General features: G+C 58.7%; 1 protein-coding gene across 1 annotated transcript in view; it reads right to left on the minus strand.

Annotated features, from left to right (window-relative positions):
• Positions 1-17,398, minus strand: part of ANKRD11 (ankyrin repeat domain 11) — an 81,953-nt gene that overhangs the window by 11,739 nt on the left and 52,816 nt on the right. Inside the window, 5 exon segments of the mRNA XM_086620734.1 lie at positions 12-159; positions 618-760; positions 2,512-2,715; positions 3,830-4,000; positions 16,967-17,105. Coding sequence (XP_086476860.1) covers positions 12-159; positions 618-760; positions 2,512-2,715; positions 3,830-4,000; positions 16,967-17,105 — 805 coding nt within the window.

Here is a 17,398-nt window from a genome sequence, read left to right on the forward strand (position 1 = left end):
GTCAATCTCACCTGTTGAGCTCTCTTCGCTAGAGGGGTACGTGGTCTTTCCCAGGAGCAGATTCACCATGGTGGGAGAATTAGCTACTTTTAAAGGTGTCTCGCCCTTCCTGTTGCTTTGATGAGGATTCCCTCCGTAATGTAACAACAATTTCACCACCTGAAAACAGAAAGTGAGACTTGAAGATGCTTGTGATGTTTTGATTCCAGGCTTTTTGTACAACTTCCAAGTGTAACTAAAAGGGGTGCGTCCTCGAGCAGTCTGTCCTCAGCTCATGCTGTACGGTACGAACAGTCATCAGAAATAAGAAAGGAGCCAAAAAACAGCGGCGTGAACCAACTCGGGCAGGAAAGAAGGCAGAAGAACGAGACACAAGGCCATGCTCCCTCCCCTAATCCAGAAGAAAAAGAACAAACCATTCCCCAGACAGGATAACACCCAGTAAAACACTCAACAGCACCGGGGCAAGGAAATTCTCACCTGCTACACGGCTATCAGCAGCAAACGACAATAAAACAACCAGAATCTCTGTATTTGCACAGTTGGCTGCTTGAAGCACAAGGAAAAAAAAAAAAAGTCATTAAAAACACAGCTACGAAATCCAGCAAAAAACCAACCTTGAAGTGCCCGTTATTGGCTGCATCGTGCAGCGGGGTGTCATCATCCAACCCCTTCGTGTTGACTTCGGCGCCCGCAGCGAGCAACTGCTTTGCAACATCGTAGTAACCCCGGTTGCACGCCTCGTGCAACGCTGTCCAGCCTGCAAAGCAAAAGGGGACACTCAGAACGTGGACATCCCCTTCCTGGAGAGAGTCAGAGACAGCGAGAAGTAACCCCCACCCATCGGCGCTGCGGGTGTCGGTGTGCCACGGGGTCCGCAGCTCTGGTGGCCAACAGTACGGTCCGGTTTGCCCAGCTCCCCATGGCACTGCAGGAAGAAACCTGCAGCTCTGCCATGCTACTCCAACCAGGCGGTAGTTGAACAGATCCCATTCTGTCCTCTGGTCACGCAACGTGCTACAGACGGATCATCCGATGGATTGAACACAGTCCCGAAAAATGGAAGGGCCAAGTTTCGTGCCGGAAATCAAGCGGATTGCTGATGCCGTGCAGAAAGCACGTCTCAAACCTTTTCCCCTTCCGACTCCTCTGCAAGGGAAAGGCTGCTGCCCAGGTCGGGACTGAGCTCGGAACGGCAGACATCGCTCCGGAACATCCCCCGCACGGCCCTCACAAACATTTTCCGTGTGCTCTCCAAAGCCAGCGGCCGTGCCGCCGCAACACAGGCCCCCGGCTCGGGGAGAACCAAACAGCGGGTCTCCACAGCAACGGCGGCTCAAGTTCTCAAACAAACCTCCCAAGAACACAGAAGGAAATATTTTATCGTGTTCAAACAGGCTGTTTTTAAGCAGAAACTGTTCTGAAGTTTCCCAGCAAACGTGCGTGGCTCCTTTGGCGCTTTGCCGATAGCGTGGTGGGAGCTGGTTCCGTTACCTTCACGTGGGGCGTTACGAAGGGGCACCTGCGAGCAGAACTCATCACAACTGACACTCTGCTCTAGCCCTGATGTCAATCAGACAGATTTAGAACCCCAGAATCGTGCAAGGAGAACAGCAAAGAGCAAAGTCCAGCTCTGGGACATGCTGGCAGAAGGGCTGCCTCACCACTGGTACGGGTGTCCATCCTCTCCCGGGCTTGGCTGCGGCCACAGCCCCCGGCCAGGCTCCTTTCCCCATCCCCACCACCAGAAGCAGGAGCTCCGCAGCTGGAGGAGGTGGTGTTACACCCAGGCAAGGAGTGAGGCTCAGGGTGGGCACCGTCTCCTCCTCTCTCCAGGCTGGCACAGCCGGGAGCCTGACTTTGCCCTTGGCATTGGCACCGCTCCCCGCCAGCAGCACCCCCACGTTCGGGATTTCAGAACAAATCCTAGGAAGCTGCAGGCAGCAGCCATTCAGCTCTGGAGCGATGGTTTCACCAACCTGCTCTTCTCAGTACTTTTGGACACACCGTTTCTCCTGGTTTAAGTAAAGGAATTGCTAAACCAGCCCACCTGCCTCTGCGAATCCCCCTCCGGACTTCCAAGACGGCACCCACGTGGGAGGGCAGAGGAAAACAGACCAGAGGGTCCCAGTCCCAGTTCCGAGCGCGGAGCCACGGCAGCCCCCAGGATCAAGCCCAGCCCAGCATCCCTGCCCCAAGCGGGTGCACGTCCAAGGCCAGCCTGGGAATTCAGCTGCCAAACTCCAACAAGGGAACTGATGGTTTTCAAGGATTTATTATTTTGAGAAATCTGTAGTTTGCTTTTTGTTTTTTTTAAAAGGACAGTAAGGGCTTTTCCTCCCTAAAGAGCAAAATGATTGGTTTTGGGTTAATCCCCTCTTTACAAGTAGCAAATCCATGTTATAAAGAAACGACTTTCCCTGGTGGGAGCCGTTGTCCGAGGTGGAACACGCAAGCAGGCGGGAGAAGGGCGGGATGCGCGGGCGGCCCCGCGGCACTGCGGGCTGTTACCTGCAAAGTCTTTCACGTTGACATCTGCACCCTCGATAATGAGCTCCTTGATGCGCCGGGCATCTCCTCGGATGGCAGCTCGATGCAGCCGAGTCTCTCCTCGCTCGTTTCTCTTATTTACTTTATCTTTGGTTTTGGAGGCAGAGTTAGGAGTTCCCTTCTGACAAACTGTAGACTGGGAGGGATGCTTTGGTGTTGTGTCAACTGCACGGAAGAGGGAAAGAGAGTCAAGAATGGCGATTCCAAGGAAGCCCTAAACCCTTAGAGGGAGCTCCTGCAACACGTTTCAGCTGCACCGAGAGGCCACGGAAGCTCTCAGGCAGAGGAAAGCCTGCGTGTGTACAATGCAGATATTAACTGTGGGCTGCCAAAGCCCACCGGAGAGAACTGCAGCCCCTGCAAAGACCGCAGGCGATCTGTGATTGAGGAGCTGACAATGCAGCTCCTCACCCTAAAACCTCCTTTCCTGAGGGAAGGGGCCTTTTACCGAGCACACGTGAGGTCTGACAGCCTTGGGAGGAGATGGCACATTTCCTGGGAGAACATCTGCATCCTTGGAAGACTACACAGCTTTCTTTTTATTTCCTCCCCCCCAAGTAACAGCAATATAAGCAGCCAGATTGGTGTTAAGAACAACAAAATCGGTGGCTAAAAGCCACGACGTCCGTGTGTAGGACGCGGAGGCGCACACAGATAGCACAGTGCCTCTGGAAACCCCAGGGAGTCGTGTATGCAACAGATAAAAATGACTAAAACACAAAACCCGTGGTAAACACATTCCAGCTGCTCCACATCTCCAGTTACAGTTGCACTGGTTACACGTCTTATCCCTCTCCACCAGAAGAACCCTTAACGAACTCGCGCAGGATGGTGGCCTTTTAACTTGAGCCACAACGCTCCTCTACCGCGTGAGCCTGAGACGCCGGCGGAAAACACCAACCTCTGACGTGGAGGACGCTCCCGTGGAACCAAAGCTCTAGTTAAGTGGCCAGGGCGGGCTCAGTGGTGGCCTGGACATGGCCCATGGGACATCTCCTGCTGCCTGGTACTGGTAGAGGGACGGGTAGCCCGCCCATGGGAGCGCGCATCCTGCTGCCCCGCTCCAGCGTTGTGCTTCTGTACGCAGCGGGAGAAGGTGCCCCAAACCCAGCACCGCGCCAGGGGCAGCAGCTCGTCTCTGCTGCTGGCAAAGAGCCCCCCTGAACTGCCCGGTGCCCCCGGGGCCGGGCCCTGAGAAGCCCAGGGATTCGGGAGCCTCTCGCTGCAGGCTCACACTCATCCGCCCACATCTTGGAGCAAACCCACCCCCAGATCTCACCTGGGCTGTTCGCAGACTCTTCTGCTGTCATCTGCATAAGGAGAGCGACTTGCTGGCGCTCGGAGAGCGGGTAGCCTGCCCGGATCCCCGAAAGGCCCATTCCGAAGAGCAAGCCGGGCTTCCTGGTGGCGGGCTCCTTCTTAATCCTCTTCCGCTCTGGACCCTGCTTTTCTGTGGAGCAAGGAGACACGAAAACACGAGCCGTGAAGGTTGCTGTAACTGAAAACCGCGTTCGTTTCTGAGCAAATCGCTGTAATTTCTCCAGTTCCGTTTCCGCATCTCACAAAAAAAGCCAGCGGAGAGGGATGCAGCCCTGCGGCGGCAGCACCGGTACCCGGGGCAGCTGCCCGGGCTCACGCCGCTGGGGATGCAGCCGGGATGTGCACCACTCCTGCTGCCCACCGGCTCCTCCGGCAGCCCCTCCTGGCACGGGCTTCTACTGGTTTCCCCCCGACCATCGAACAGCAGCGCACGAGGGAGGGAGCAACCGGGTCCTTCGTGCTGTACCTTCCATCCCGCTTCTAGGAGCCTCCATGTCATGCCACGGTGCTTCGCGGAGCTCACGCAGCTTTGCCCCACCGCAGCACGAACTGAACTGGAGGCATCTAAAAGCAGCAAGGAAAAGTACTAACGAGACACAGGCCGGCAGCTCGGAATCGTTGCCATCTCACCCCCGCGTCATCGTCGCAACAAGGACTCTGCAGCCAAACGGGCGCTGCCCCGGGGCGCGCTGCTGGCCCTGTCCTCTGCAGCCGGGCTGGTGGCTGCTCAGCCACATCTATTCCTGCATCCCTCTAAAAAGAATCCCAAATGAACAGGAGGGGAGGAAGAAACCCCTGTGCCCTGCTTGTCACCCCCCAAATCCCAGCCTGACACTCGCGTCTTTAAATCATCCAGCTACAAAGGCAGCTCCTGCTGAGGGATGAGCGCAACCGCCTCCGAAGCGGGTGCTTGCTGCTGGCACACCATGTGTGCAAGGACAAGACAACACCCGGCCTCTCCCTGCACCCCCGGCCCTGCTCCCGGTGCCCGGCGCTGCGAGCCGGAGAGAACCGGACCCCGCCGAGCGTTGTGCAACGCGCTGCCGCCCTCCCCGCTGCCCGGCTCCGCACACCTAACCTCGGCGAGAACTCTGACTCCTTGAGTTTTTCCATTTTGCTTTGGGCAAGTATTGGCCCTTTCCCCGCGCCAGGAGCGCCAGCGGCCCCAGCTCTGCGCTCCCGCTTTGCTCGCTTGCCGATGCTGTCCGGTGGAAGCACGAATCCTGCCGCCTGCTCCCCGGCGGGTCCGCAGCCCCGCCAGGGCCCCGCCGCAGGGATGCATCTGGGGCACAAAGTTTGAAGGTGCCAGTTTAAAAAGTCATTTTAACGAAAAAGAGTTCGGATTCGCCTGGCCACCAGCCCCTGGGTCCCACTGGGCTCAGCCCCAGCAGGGACCGGCTCTCGCCAGGACGCTGCTGGAAGCCGCAGAGGAATCCAGGGGGTTATTTATCACCAACGAGCCCGCAGGTACCTGCTCCCCCCCAGCCGGAACGCCCCGACCTGGAGCGCTTTCCTGTGGGTGGACTGTGCTGCCACCATGGCATGCCAAGTCCTCCAGCGAGGTGGCACAGGCACGGGCTCTCTTCTACTCAAACCTTTGAGTCTAAACATGCTTATTATTTTGCTGCAGATATTTTGAGAATCCCAGAAAGTGTTCGGGGGATGATACAAGGAGGTTTGCAAACAAGGAGGCGTCTGATAAAGCTCTCCAAGAAAAAGAGTTCCAACTCCAGCAGCTGGGGAGGGGAAAGTCCACCAATGGCCCAGCCAGAGCCTGCCCAGATCCCAGCTCCAGCACCTGGGAACTGGGAGTTGGCAGAGTGCAGGTAGAGGTCCAGAAGGATTTGCAATGGATCACACAGATGCAGGCTTACTGGATTTGTGTCCAGTCTCTCCCTACCACCATCCCCGGGCCAGGGCAGGGTCTGGCAGCCCAGGGAAAGGCAAACCCTGCAACAGGCTCTAACGCGACTCCGCTCATCCAGTCGTGTTTGTCATTTTGTCACGTCCAACGCGGTCACCGGCCGGACAGGACTGCTCTGCCTCCGTGCAAAGTCCAGCAGGGCAGGAGGAACCGCCAACGGACGGCTCTGAACGCGACCGCCGGACTTTGTGCCGGAGCACGGGTTTCCTCCTCCGTTCCCCAAACTGCCGGCGGAGCAGAAGCCTCCGGCAGCAGCGCGTGGGGACGTCTCCGCTGCTCCAGCTCGATCCACGTCACCGGCAGCTCCCGTGCTCCCTCAGCAGCTCCAGAAACCTTTTCCCTGCACCATGCACAAAGGTGGCAACGTCTGCTGCCCTCCCGCTGCAAAGGTCTCATCCAGAGCAGGTCCCTGCCCCTGGCATTCTCTGCATTTATAAAATAACAACTCCGTACCAGTGAACCTCTCCAACCAGACAGCACTGAAGGAGAATCCCAGTTTAATTCTCCAAAGCCACATTTCGGTCCCCCTGGCAGCTATAACAGAGCCAGAAGATGAAATCAGATCACAGGAAAGTGGAGAGTTTTTTAATGGCTTAAAATAAAATTAATAACTCAATGTGCTTACGGTGAGAGCACAATCCAGGGCGGGCAGCTCCAGGAGCCACGCCGCCGAGCCACGCATCCCGCCCCGGGCATGGTGACACCCCATCTGCACACGTGGCACCTTCCTGCTCCTCCTCAGGCTCCGGAGCTGCCGTTCGAAGCAGGCTCCTTAGATCCCATTCCCAGCTTCCCCGCACGCCCCGGCTCAGCTGGCAGCTCCGGGCTGCGTCCGGCCGTGCCGCAGAGCGAGGGACAAAGATGCTGGAGGGGCAGCAAAGATGCACAAGGGTTGTAGGTGGTAGAGGGCTGCTCCGTGCGGAGGGAGCCGCAATTAGTACGGGAACATTTTCATTAACACGGCTCGGCTGCTGCAGGTTGTCAGCACGAGCCTGTGATTTGCAAAAATTGATTATCGAGTTCAGGCGAAAACCCCGAAACTCCTATTAATTCTGCAGCTGCAGAAATCTCCTCCTCCACAGAAGACTTCACGTTAAAAAAGCATGTGATCAACAAGATAAAAATAAATCGGAAAGCAACTGCCGCGTTCTCGCCCGCCGCGGTGAGGCGGCGAGGGCCGGCGGAGGCAGCCGGAGACTCGGGAAGGCGGCATCACCCGGTGCCACGCGGGTCCCTGGTGCTGGACGATCACGTCCAGCCCCGCTCACGCGCCGCACGACCACGGGGTGCCTCCTTCTGCCCGGCAGAAAAGGGATGTCCCCCTCTGGTGCCGCGGCCCCGCTCACCGGTCCCCCCGAGGCCTCCGCGGTGGAAGGCGGCAGAGACACGCGGCACCATCCCCTTTGCAATCGGACACTCGCCCGTCGGCTGCCGCAGCGCAGAGGTTAATCCCACTTCTTGAAGCGTTCGGAGGGAAGTAGGTCGCCGGCTGCGCTTCCTGCGCCGGTTGCATAAGGAGCAGGGCAGGGATGGGCTGTGCCAAGCGTCTGCCGGCTTCCAGCGCCGGCACCCCGCTACGGGAAGCTCCCTGCGCGGCACGATGCTCGGGCAACGCGGAGGGACCACAGAAGCGAGGCTTTTAAGTCGGTCTGAAACGTGAGCAGAAGGATGGAGAAGGAGCTGTTCCCAGTGGACATGTGCCGTGCCATGCCGTGCTGCCGGCAGCTCCGCTTCCCGTTCTCAGCCTTGGCAGAAGCTCCGGGCAGGGCCCTGCTCGGCCTCGTGTGAGCGAAGCGCCGGGAAGCTCCGGGCTGGCTTCCCCCACCCGGGCCAGCAGAGCTGCAAACGTGTTTTATTTCAATCCAAAAAGCTTCACTCGGAATCCAGTTTTCAGCAGATTTCAAAGGGGCACCTGCACGAAGATCTCCGCTCAACGGCACCGTGTGCCGCTGGCTCCTGGCAAGCTGCTCCTTCTCCTCTAATTAAATGCTGTTCTGCAACACCTTGCAGCAACGTGGAGCAAATTCCAAGAAACCCTCACAGAGGGCATACACCTCAGCAAACACGACTAAAGGTCATTTTACACTAAAACCCCTTTAGCAAGGCTGCACGCGTGCCAGTCCCTGCACGGCAGCACAAAACCAGCGGTGTGCAGGGAAGGAAGCCCTCCACCACTGTTGTCCCACCGCCAGTCACCAGAGAAGGCGGCTGGACCACGCGCACCGATCCCACCGCCAAGGAAGACCGCGGCGACCCCGCGCTGTGCCCGCCCGGGGCTGAGCCACGTCTGCGTTCGGTTATTTTTAAAGCAGCTCGTTTGCTGCTCGCTTCAGCCTCCTGCAAACCCCCGGAGCAAAGCTGCAGCCCGGCGCTGCTGCGGCTGAATTCCGGGGTCCTGCTCGGCTCTCCCCGCGTGCCGACGCCAGCAGGAACCGCTGCTCCCCGCTCTCACCACGCTAAACCCGAGCGGCTTGTGCAAGGCACAACAGGAGCAGGTTCCCAGGACAAAAGGGTTGGAGCATGAGCCCACAAAGTGGCTCTCGTGCCTAAATTAGACTCCGAGTCACGCGACGTTCGTGCTGCTGCAACAGGGAGCACAAACTCGGGGCTGCTGGAATCCCGGTGGCGGCTCCGCGGAGGTGCCAGGGCAGGTGCCGCTTTGCACGGAGGCGCTGGGCGCTGTCGGGCTGGCTCTGAGTGCTGGGCATCACCACACGGGGTCAATGTGGCCCCAGCCGAAACGGGAGGGAGAAGAGAGGGAAGGAACGGGAAAAGGGCGGCGATGGAAAAATCTCGCAGAGATTTCTCGAACACGTGCTGTGAGATGCTGGCAGGTTGCGGGGACGGGAGGGAGCTCCAGCCCGGAGCTGCGGCTGAGCAGCACAGCTCCTCGCTCCCCACGAACGCGTCGCACCCTGTCATGCAAAAAGCATCTGTTTAAACTGCTCCGACATGACAACACACGCATACGAGGTGGTACCCCGAGGAAAAATACCATTTCCAAACGAGCAGCTCACGCCGAAGGTCTCGGCGCTGCACGGAGAAGCTGGCTGCTGGCTCGCCGATGAGCTGGGATTGTCAAGGGTTTATGTGCCGCGCAAGCACGCAAACAAAAGATCGATAAGAATAAATTAGAACGGCACAGACAGCAACAGAGACTGCACTGCACCCCCGAGAGACCGCGCAAGCCTCTGCTTTCCCCTCCTTCCCTCAGCCCGGCGTGCCGAAGAGTGACTCGATTCTACTGCAGAAGTTGCAGGACACAAAACGTTCGGGAGCACGTCAGCTCATGGCAGGGGAAGAGCAGGTTCATCCCGAGCGCGGGCAGCCCGGAGCCCCAGCGCGCGGATGCTCACATGCGCTGGCAGGGCATCCGCAGAGCTGGACCAACGCGTGCCGAAGGCGAGCGGTCACGAGTCGATAGGTTTACAGCAGCACAACACAACCACGTCCCAAGGCTCCGCAGGCATCCCAGAATTTAAGGACAAGCTGGCAGGATGGCACCGTGGGGAAGGGGGGCAGGAGAGTGGCAGTGGTGGCGTGAAATGGGAAGCAGCACAACGGCACGGATGGATAGACAAGAGAGGGCAGCAGGGGAGCAGGACAGGAGCCAGGTGAACATGAGGCTGGGAAGAGCGCAGCGAGAGCGGGGAACGGGTCTGGCGTGACAAGAAAGCTGGAGAGGGGCTTTGGACAAGGGTGTGTGGTAACAGGACAAGGGGCAATGGCTTTAAACTGAAAGAGGGCAGATTTAGACTGGATATAAGGAAGAAATTTTTCACTCAGAGGTGGTGGGGCGCTGGAACAGGTTGCCCAGAGAAGTTGTCACTGCCCCATCCCTGGAAGCGTTCAAGGCCAGGTTGGATGGGGCTTTGGGCAACCTGGTGTAGTGGAGGGTGTCCCTGCCCATGGCAGGGGGGTTGGAACTGGATGATCTTTGAGGTCCCTTCCAACCCCAACCATTCTGGGATTCTATGACTGCGTGGAGACCACCGTGAAGCCGAGGGACACGGTGCTCGGGCTGGAGAGCGGCACAGGAGGGCCAAGGCAGGGAGGAGGCACCAGGAGCTCGCGGACACGCCGCAGAGCCTGCGGTACAAACAGACTGCGGGGCAGGGACGGGAGGTGATGTCCAGGTAATCAGCCAAACGGAAGCAGGTGCCAAAAAAGAAACGGAGAAGAGAAACGAGAGGAAAAGCTGTAGCAGGGTCCACCTTCTGCACAAGGAAGGTGCCCTGAGCCACTCCTGCGCAGCGGTGAGCTGTTTCCTAAGCTGAAGGATGGAGAAGATCCAGAGCCAGAGCCTCATCCCGCAGGGCTGAGCTGAACGGATGGCAGAGACGTTGGCTTCGACAGTCAGGAGCGGAGGGGAGGTGCCAGCGGGAGGGAACAAGCCCATTTATAACCACACCAGGTCGCTGCGCGTGGGGCTGAGCCCACCGTCCTCACCGCTCACCCCCACTCCCCGGGGACAGGGGATCCGCAGGCCCCGACCGGATTAAAAACCACAATTTGTCTCCAGAGGTGTAATTCCGCGCCACAGCCTGTGCTCCAAACACGGATGTTTGCCCCAGACCTGTAGAACAGTTGTGCAAAAACGGGTACGGGCATCTTGTCGCCAGCGCGGGCACCGGCTAACAGACTGCGGCGAGAGGGACTGAGGCTTCTGTCGGAAACAACGCTCCCCGTGTCACACGCGAACGATTCCGAGAGAGACCCGTTTTCAGGGCTAGACCTTCCATTTCCCACGAAACGGAAAGAGCTGGAGGAGGGATGCCGGGGAGGAAGGCTCCGCGCAGCCGCCCGGCCGGCCCTCCCCTCCCGGGAGCAGGACGCTCCGCAGACAGCGCTGCTAAAAGCTCTTGTATTACGGAAAAAGCCATCATTGACAGATTTTTGGTTCACGGAGCCACAGCACACGGCAGCATCTCCCTCTGCATGTTAAGGAGGCGACGCGGGAGCGGGGGGAGGAGGGAGATTTACGGCTTTTCCGCACAGCACTTCCCAGCTGGCTGATGCACGCGGGGAGTTTCTACGGGCGATCCGAAGGCTGGCGTTCGCCGGGCGATCCGCACTGTACCGGCATTATGGAGCCCGGCTAGGAACGGCGATGCTCCGCCATTCACTCCCTCCCTGGTTGCCAGGTGAGAAGAGTTTCTGGACTATTTTACTAAAAGGACTGGAATTACACAACCCGAGCGAGCCCTGGCGCAGCGCAGCCCGCCGGAGCCCGCAGCTGCACGCAGCAGAGCGCAGCCGGCCACGGAAAACGCGCACCAACACCAGTTCCGTAGGCAGACACGTGTTTTTACCGAGGCAGCGAGCTGCTTCTCACGGATTCCCTCGCCAGCCTCCCAACTTGGGACTGACGAGCCCGTTCCCACGCAATGTCGCTCGAAACACTCGCGGGCATTAGGCAACCCGGCCGCCGCTGCCAGGAGAGGGTTTAGGTCATCTGATTCATCAAGCGTTTTTCTAACCCAGTAATTAGCGTCACGTCGCGTACTCGGGGGATTAGCACGAAGGAGGCTGCAAGGCAGCACGAGCGTGATGCTCCGAATCCAGCCCCTGCCCGCTGTGCCCACGCTAACCCCGGCCCTGGGCTCCCAGACAGCCCTCGGAGCCAGGGAAAGGTGGGTGCGTGCTGATCGGCTCCGGAGGGCTGGTTGGGGTTTTGTCTCTCCCCTCTTCCTCAAAAAGCAAAGCCCCCCCAGTGCCAAGGAGGAGCCTCGGGGCGAGTGCTCAGGTGCTCTGCAGATGGGCAGGGGCACCCCCGGCACCTTGGGTGGTAGCTGCTCCGGGGGTACAGCTGTTTGCTAAATAAATATGTCATGGAGTCTGAAGAAATTGTTGGGACTGCAAGAGAAAAGCTCAGAAACCTGCTGCCTGCTCGGGAAGGGAGCTCAGGGTGGGGGTGAGGAGCTGCCAGACACCCCGCGTTGGAGGGGAGCTGGACGGATGGACATTGCCGCGGCCCCGCGGCAGTGCCAGTCCCACGGCTGGGGGGACACGGTCACCAACACCCCCTCTGCAGAGCACGATGGCAGCTGGGAGGGGTGGCAAGAGAGGGCACGGGGCTGGGGACATGGAGTCCTTCACCAGCTGCTTACTCCCAGCTTACACCTACTTTACTATTGAGATGACCACCAAATGCCACGAGACCACAGCAGATGCTGCTGATGCCGTTGCTATTCCTGCTGGGAAGCTGCTGTTCTCCATCTCCACAACAGGAGCCTCCTTCTGCTCTGTGCCCTGCACCACGGTGGGTCCCCCACCTCCGCCAGCCCTGGCAAGGAGGGCATCGGCATCGCCACCGCTGCCTGCCCACACTGGCGGCACAGTCTGCCGCGGCGTTTGGATCAACTCAAACAACTGTAGCAGCAACAAAAACAAAAATATCAAGAGATGCTGAGGAATCCCACGATCTGAAGCCACGATGCAGCTAAACTGCCCTGGCAATGCTCGGGTCGGAGGCAGAGCTGCCAGGGCGGCAAGGAGGAGAACCGGGCATGAGGGCTCCAGCCTTCAGGTTACCAGCCACGGGGTTTGAACAGCATCCAACCCCCCAGGCCCCCTTCTGCCACACTTTCGGATGGGTGCAAACCCCACCGGCCTTCCCTGGCCCCCTCCTCTGAGGGCTCACGTTTGCAAAGCACTCAGCTCGAGAGCTGCTGGACTCACTAAAGTCTCCGTGACAAAACACTTCAAAAATTGGGATTTCTCCAGGGTTTGGGGAACTTTACACAAGCGAGGCGTTTGGTTGGGAACCAAAGCTGCGGCAGCGAGCGGGAGCAGAGGACGGCTCCAGTGCCTCTGCTTTTCAGAGCACATTTCTTTAAGCCTGGGTGTTATTTAGCGACGGCAGGGTTCGGACAGGATCTGGACAAAACTGAGCTTCTCCTGCACGCGCTGATTTTGCCACTGAACACACACAAACCCAGTCCTGGAGGTTCCTGCGGAGCAGCAGCGGCAGCCGAGGGGCTGGAGGCACGGAAAACCAGCAGCAACTCTGCAAAGGCAAAATAAACCCCAGCGTGTTCCTCCCTCCTCCCCGGCGAATCCTCAGAGGAGACACTCCGCACCCCAGGGAGGTAACGGGGCACCCGGCACCGCTGCGGACCCGCAGTTGTGACCCAGCCTTGCTCGGGCCTTTCCAGCTGCCAGGGAGAGCTCTCGGAGGCCAAAATTAACTCGCAGCGCCCGGAGATTTGTATGAAGTCCCAGCTCTCTCTGATGATGACTAATGGCCTGGAAAACACAGCTCCACCTTGAGCCAGGGGACTCAAGCTAAGGAAACCGCCTGCAGTAGCAGTGGGCATACGGAATTCCGCGCTCCGGACCGCGCGTTTCACAGCTGACCTCCGGCCGGCGTTACCGGATCCGGCACGCACGACACGCAGCAGGAAGAATCCCACCCCGTGCGAAGCCGCCGCGCTCCCACCCGCTCCGCGGCCCCGGCGGGAGGCGGGGAGCGCTGGGCTCCGCGCCGGCAGTCTGGTGCCGTTGAGTCAGCCCGTGACTCAGCCCCGGCTCAGCGCCGCAGGCACCAGCACCGCGCTGCGCCCCGCTGCGTGCCCACCGCTCCCGACACCTCCCCGCAGGTGGCTTCCCAGCAGGACCGTCCCCCTCTCCACACCGTCTCCGCACGACGGATCTCCACGTGCTTCTTAATATCACCGTTTTCTAATATTTCTCTTTTTAACTGCCTCGCCTCCTTCCAGCGCAGCGCGTGAACGAGGAGCTGCGTGAAACCTCACAAGCTGCTGAAATTGCTGGGCAAAAAAGCTGGATCGCTCGCTCGGCGGCTGCCTGGCAGCACGTAGGCTCTCGGCAACGTCTGTGGACGTGGGGAGATGCTGCACGAGCGAAGGAGAAGGAAGGAGAAGCCTCAGGCAGAGGGATGCTGCTCCCTCGGCGCTGGATCTGTAACACGCAGTCTGGAGGCTCACAGCTTTACGCATTTTTTTTTCCTCAAAAACAGTTTATTCCGTGAACTCTGAGGAACCCGAGAGCTGGAATTGTTGCTCTAGAAACCATTCTGAAGGAGATCACTTGAAAAGATTTAGCACCGAACCTACTGTACCAGAACCACACGCTTTGCCACAGCGCTGGCCCGCAGCCCACGCCGAGCCCGTCTCCGTACGGGAACAAACCCCAGCGGCGCTGGGAACGCTTGCTCGGGATCGCGGGCACGCTGCGCGGGGGGGTGGGTGTTGCAAATAAAACCAGAGTGAAAATAAAATCGCTTCCTCGCTCGCTTGCTGGAGACACGAGCGCTCTGCCAGCAGCGCATGTTCCGGAGCCAACCCGAGGCAGGGCAGGTGAGCTCCCTGCTCCGGCGCCAGCGGAGGGCCAGGGTACAGCTCTGCCCCCAAACACACCCCTCCCCTGGGAAAATCTGGGTACAACTGGAAAAGGTACCCAGGGAGGCACCGGTGCTCAGGGTTAAGCGCCGTGAGCACGAGAGATGTAGGTTAACGTTTGCAACCTGCCGGCGAGGGGACGGTGCCATCCGTGCATCGAGGAGGGAAACTGAGGCACGCGGGCTCTCCCTGGCTGTCCTGGCACAGGGTGGCACACCAACAGCCCGCACCACGTCTTGCGAATGCAGAGAGGATCCAACAGGCAACGGCGCTGTGGCACCCAGCTGCTGCCAAGCACCCGGCTGGGGTGGGCTTTGCCACCCGTTGCCAGCATGGCAAACCCATGGCGGGTGCTTTCCGGTACCACGTACAGTGCACGCACGGCAAAGCTGGGCCAGAGCTATTTGGGGAGGGGAAAAAAAGCCAGAGCTACACTGTGCTAAGGAAGATGAGCAACAAATCAGGACAAGGATTCACATTATTGTTTAAATATTTAAAGAGGGGACAAAATAGCCCCCTACAGGCAAAGAGAGCTCTCCCAGCTCCCACATCCTTCCTACAGAACACCCCAGCAAAACTCCCCTCCACTGGTGCGGTGAGCGTCGACGTTGCCATCCCACTTCTCCCAAGAGCTGAAAAAAAAGCAAAGTTTAGGAAGAGAAGAAGGAAAAGCAGCCTCCTCCTCCGCCAGGGCTGGGGGCACGCAGGGTGGGTGCGCTGCAGCCCCTCGGCTCCAGCCAAAAGCCCGTCCTCCAGCAGCCCGCCAGCCGCGCGTGCGTCGTTAGCCGAGTGCCACGCTGCTTACACGGGTGCCAGCTCCGGGGCATCCCTCCGTCCCCCTGTGAACGGGGGCAACTGTGGTGCCCCCACAAACACACCTCTACCTGCTAAACGAATGCTGGCCCCGAGCCAGGCCAAGGAAAAGAAGGGCCTGAAATGCCCCACGGTTGCAACGGGGCGGTCCAAGAGGGGGGCAAAGGTGCCAGCAAGTCTCCTCCCATCCCAAATATCTGATTCCTGGAGTAAAAGATCTCAGAGGAGAGACACAGGCTCCTGCTAAGTATCAGCCCGAACCGCGCTGCGCTCGTCCGCAGCTCCCTGCTGCGCTCTCCTCCCCGGTGGCTGAGTCACTTCCTCTCCTCGGTCTCGACCAAAGACGTTGCTGGAGACTCGCCCACCCCTTCCCAGCGTTTGTCCAGTCCAGTTTGTCTTTAAACACCTTTCTGAGTGCCATGGCCACCTCCCGGTCTTCGGTCTCCGGCTGTCCTGTATCCGGCCAGGAGCAGGGCTGCTGTCGCCCCTTGGCTCAGCCCTGCCGCCCGCTTCCCCGGGAAGGACGATCCCTGAAGTGGAAGGGGAAGACGTGTCCGAAGATGGAGTCACGCACGGGCTGAGAGCAGAGGGGTGACGCGAGGGCCGATGGGCCGGGGGGTCTCCCGGGCTGCGCTGCTGCTCCCCAGCACCCCGCAGCAGCACCCTGCCCTCCCTGCCCCGCGGCTTTCCTTCCCGATGCTGCCAGCAGAAATGTTTCACAGAATCCTAGAATGGTCTGGGTATGAAGGGATCTCAAAGATCATCCAGTTCCAACCCCCTGCCATGGGCAGGGACACCTTCCACTACACCAGGTTGCTCAAAGCCTCATCCAACCTGGCCATCTTCCCAACATCTAGTCTGTTTTTAAGCATCTTCCCAACTTTTAGTCCATTTTATCTCTTGGCACAATTACTGGTTCTGCCCTGACCAGAACTATTTCCACGTGCAGATTTCCTAGGAACGCACGGAAAGGACCTACGTGAACCTCTGCCGTATTTAAGCCCCCTGCAACCAAAAGGTGCTATTTTCTCCGTGTCGAAGCTTTGCAACAGCTCTTCCCAACTGCTCACAGAACAAACAGCCCATGCAACATCTCCACAGCTGCACAGGGCCATGGCAGGCCACGTGTACCAGCCTCGAGACGTGCCCAGCCACGGTGCAGCCAGGCTGAAACACCCACCGCAGCACCGACGCTTCCCAGAATCCAGGTGGGTACCGAGGACACGTCGCTCGGTCATGCTGCAACCACAGGAGCGACCTTGGTGGTCCCAAGAACAAGGGCAAAGAGGTCACCTTAACATCCCCGTGGTCCTGAGGACCACCCTCACCAGCCCCAAAGAGCCGACCCGAACACCCAGACGGCCACGTCACCCCAGCCACACCTCCAGCCTGTCCGTACGACCTCCAGACAGTTTCATGTGCGTCCAACACTGCCTGTGCGTGTCAACTGGAAATAATTATTCAGCTTTAAGAGAGTGCAGCGCTAAAAGTTTAAAGCCCCAAAACAACAAAGCATGGCTAGAGAGGTCTCCAGAGATGTTGCTATATAGACATACACGTATATATCAGGTTTGCTTTAGGGAAGGGCATGCAAGCTCTTTTTTTACTGCTTTTTTTTTTTTCTTTTAAGAAATACTCAGTTTTCTTCTCCTATTTTCCAAGTTGTTACTAGCAGGCCCAGCACTGCTTCTCAGCTTGGTCATGAACTGGACTAGTTAGAGACGGAGGAGAAGGGGCCACCAGGCAAAGGAAGGGGTGACTCCTCACGGGGCCATCCCCTGGTCCAGTTAAAACATTACTAAGATCATAAGGGGCTTAATCCACTCAGCTCCAGATGTTACGTCCACACCACAGCAGCTGTCCTCTCATCCACACGCCTCTTCCTTCCATTAAAAAATACAGGAAATCCGACAGAAAGCTTCAGCGCTCGGACACCGGGCGCTCCCCACCAGCCCCAACACTCACGTTTTGAGGGTGGAACATGTCATTTCTGTACCTGTATCCGAGTCTTTTTGATCTCCATTTGTTCCAACAGTGAAAGGCAACTTCCGTTTGGTCGCTCGCTCTTTCACCTCTTTGCCGCCATCGCTCCGGTCCAACTTTGGAGTTTTGGTTAGGGAAACTTTATCTTTATCCTAAAAAGAGAAAAGACCAGATTAACAAGCGCCTTCCCCAGCCTGTGCCCACCTAAACCCCGACGTCCCGCACCAGACTCACGCAGCGTTTGTCCTCTCCTTCCTACCAGGGGTTTCCAGCACCAGGGTTCAACGTCTGGCAGAAAGGAGCTTCCCCAAGCTCCAAGATCACAAGAGGCCAACCGCAGCTGCTGCACGGTGCGAAACCTCCAACCGTTCCACGTGAAAACCAGAGCTTTTGTGTGCGGCTCGGGATGCGCCCAGCTGGGAAAGGAGGGCGAAGGCAGGCTGGG

This window comes from Tauraco erythrolophus, chromosome 15 (genome assembly GCF_009769465.1).
Source record: "Tauraco erythrolophus isolate bTauEry1 chromosome 15, bTauEry1.pri, whole genome shotgun sequence".
Classification (NCBI taxonomy): domain Eukaryota; kingdom Metazoa; phylum Chordata; class Aves; order Musophagiformes; family Musophagidae; genus Tauraco; species Tauraco erythrolophus.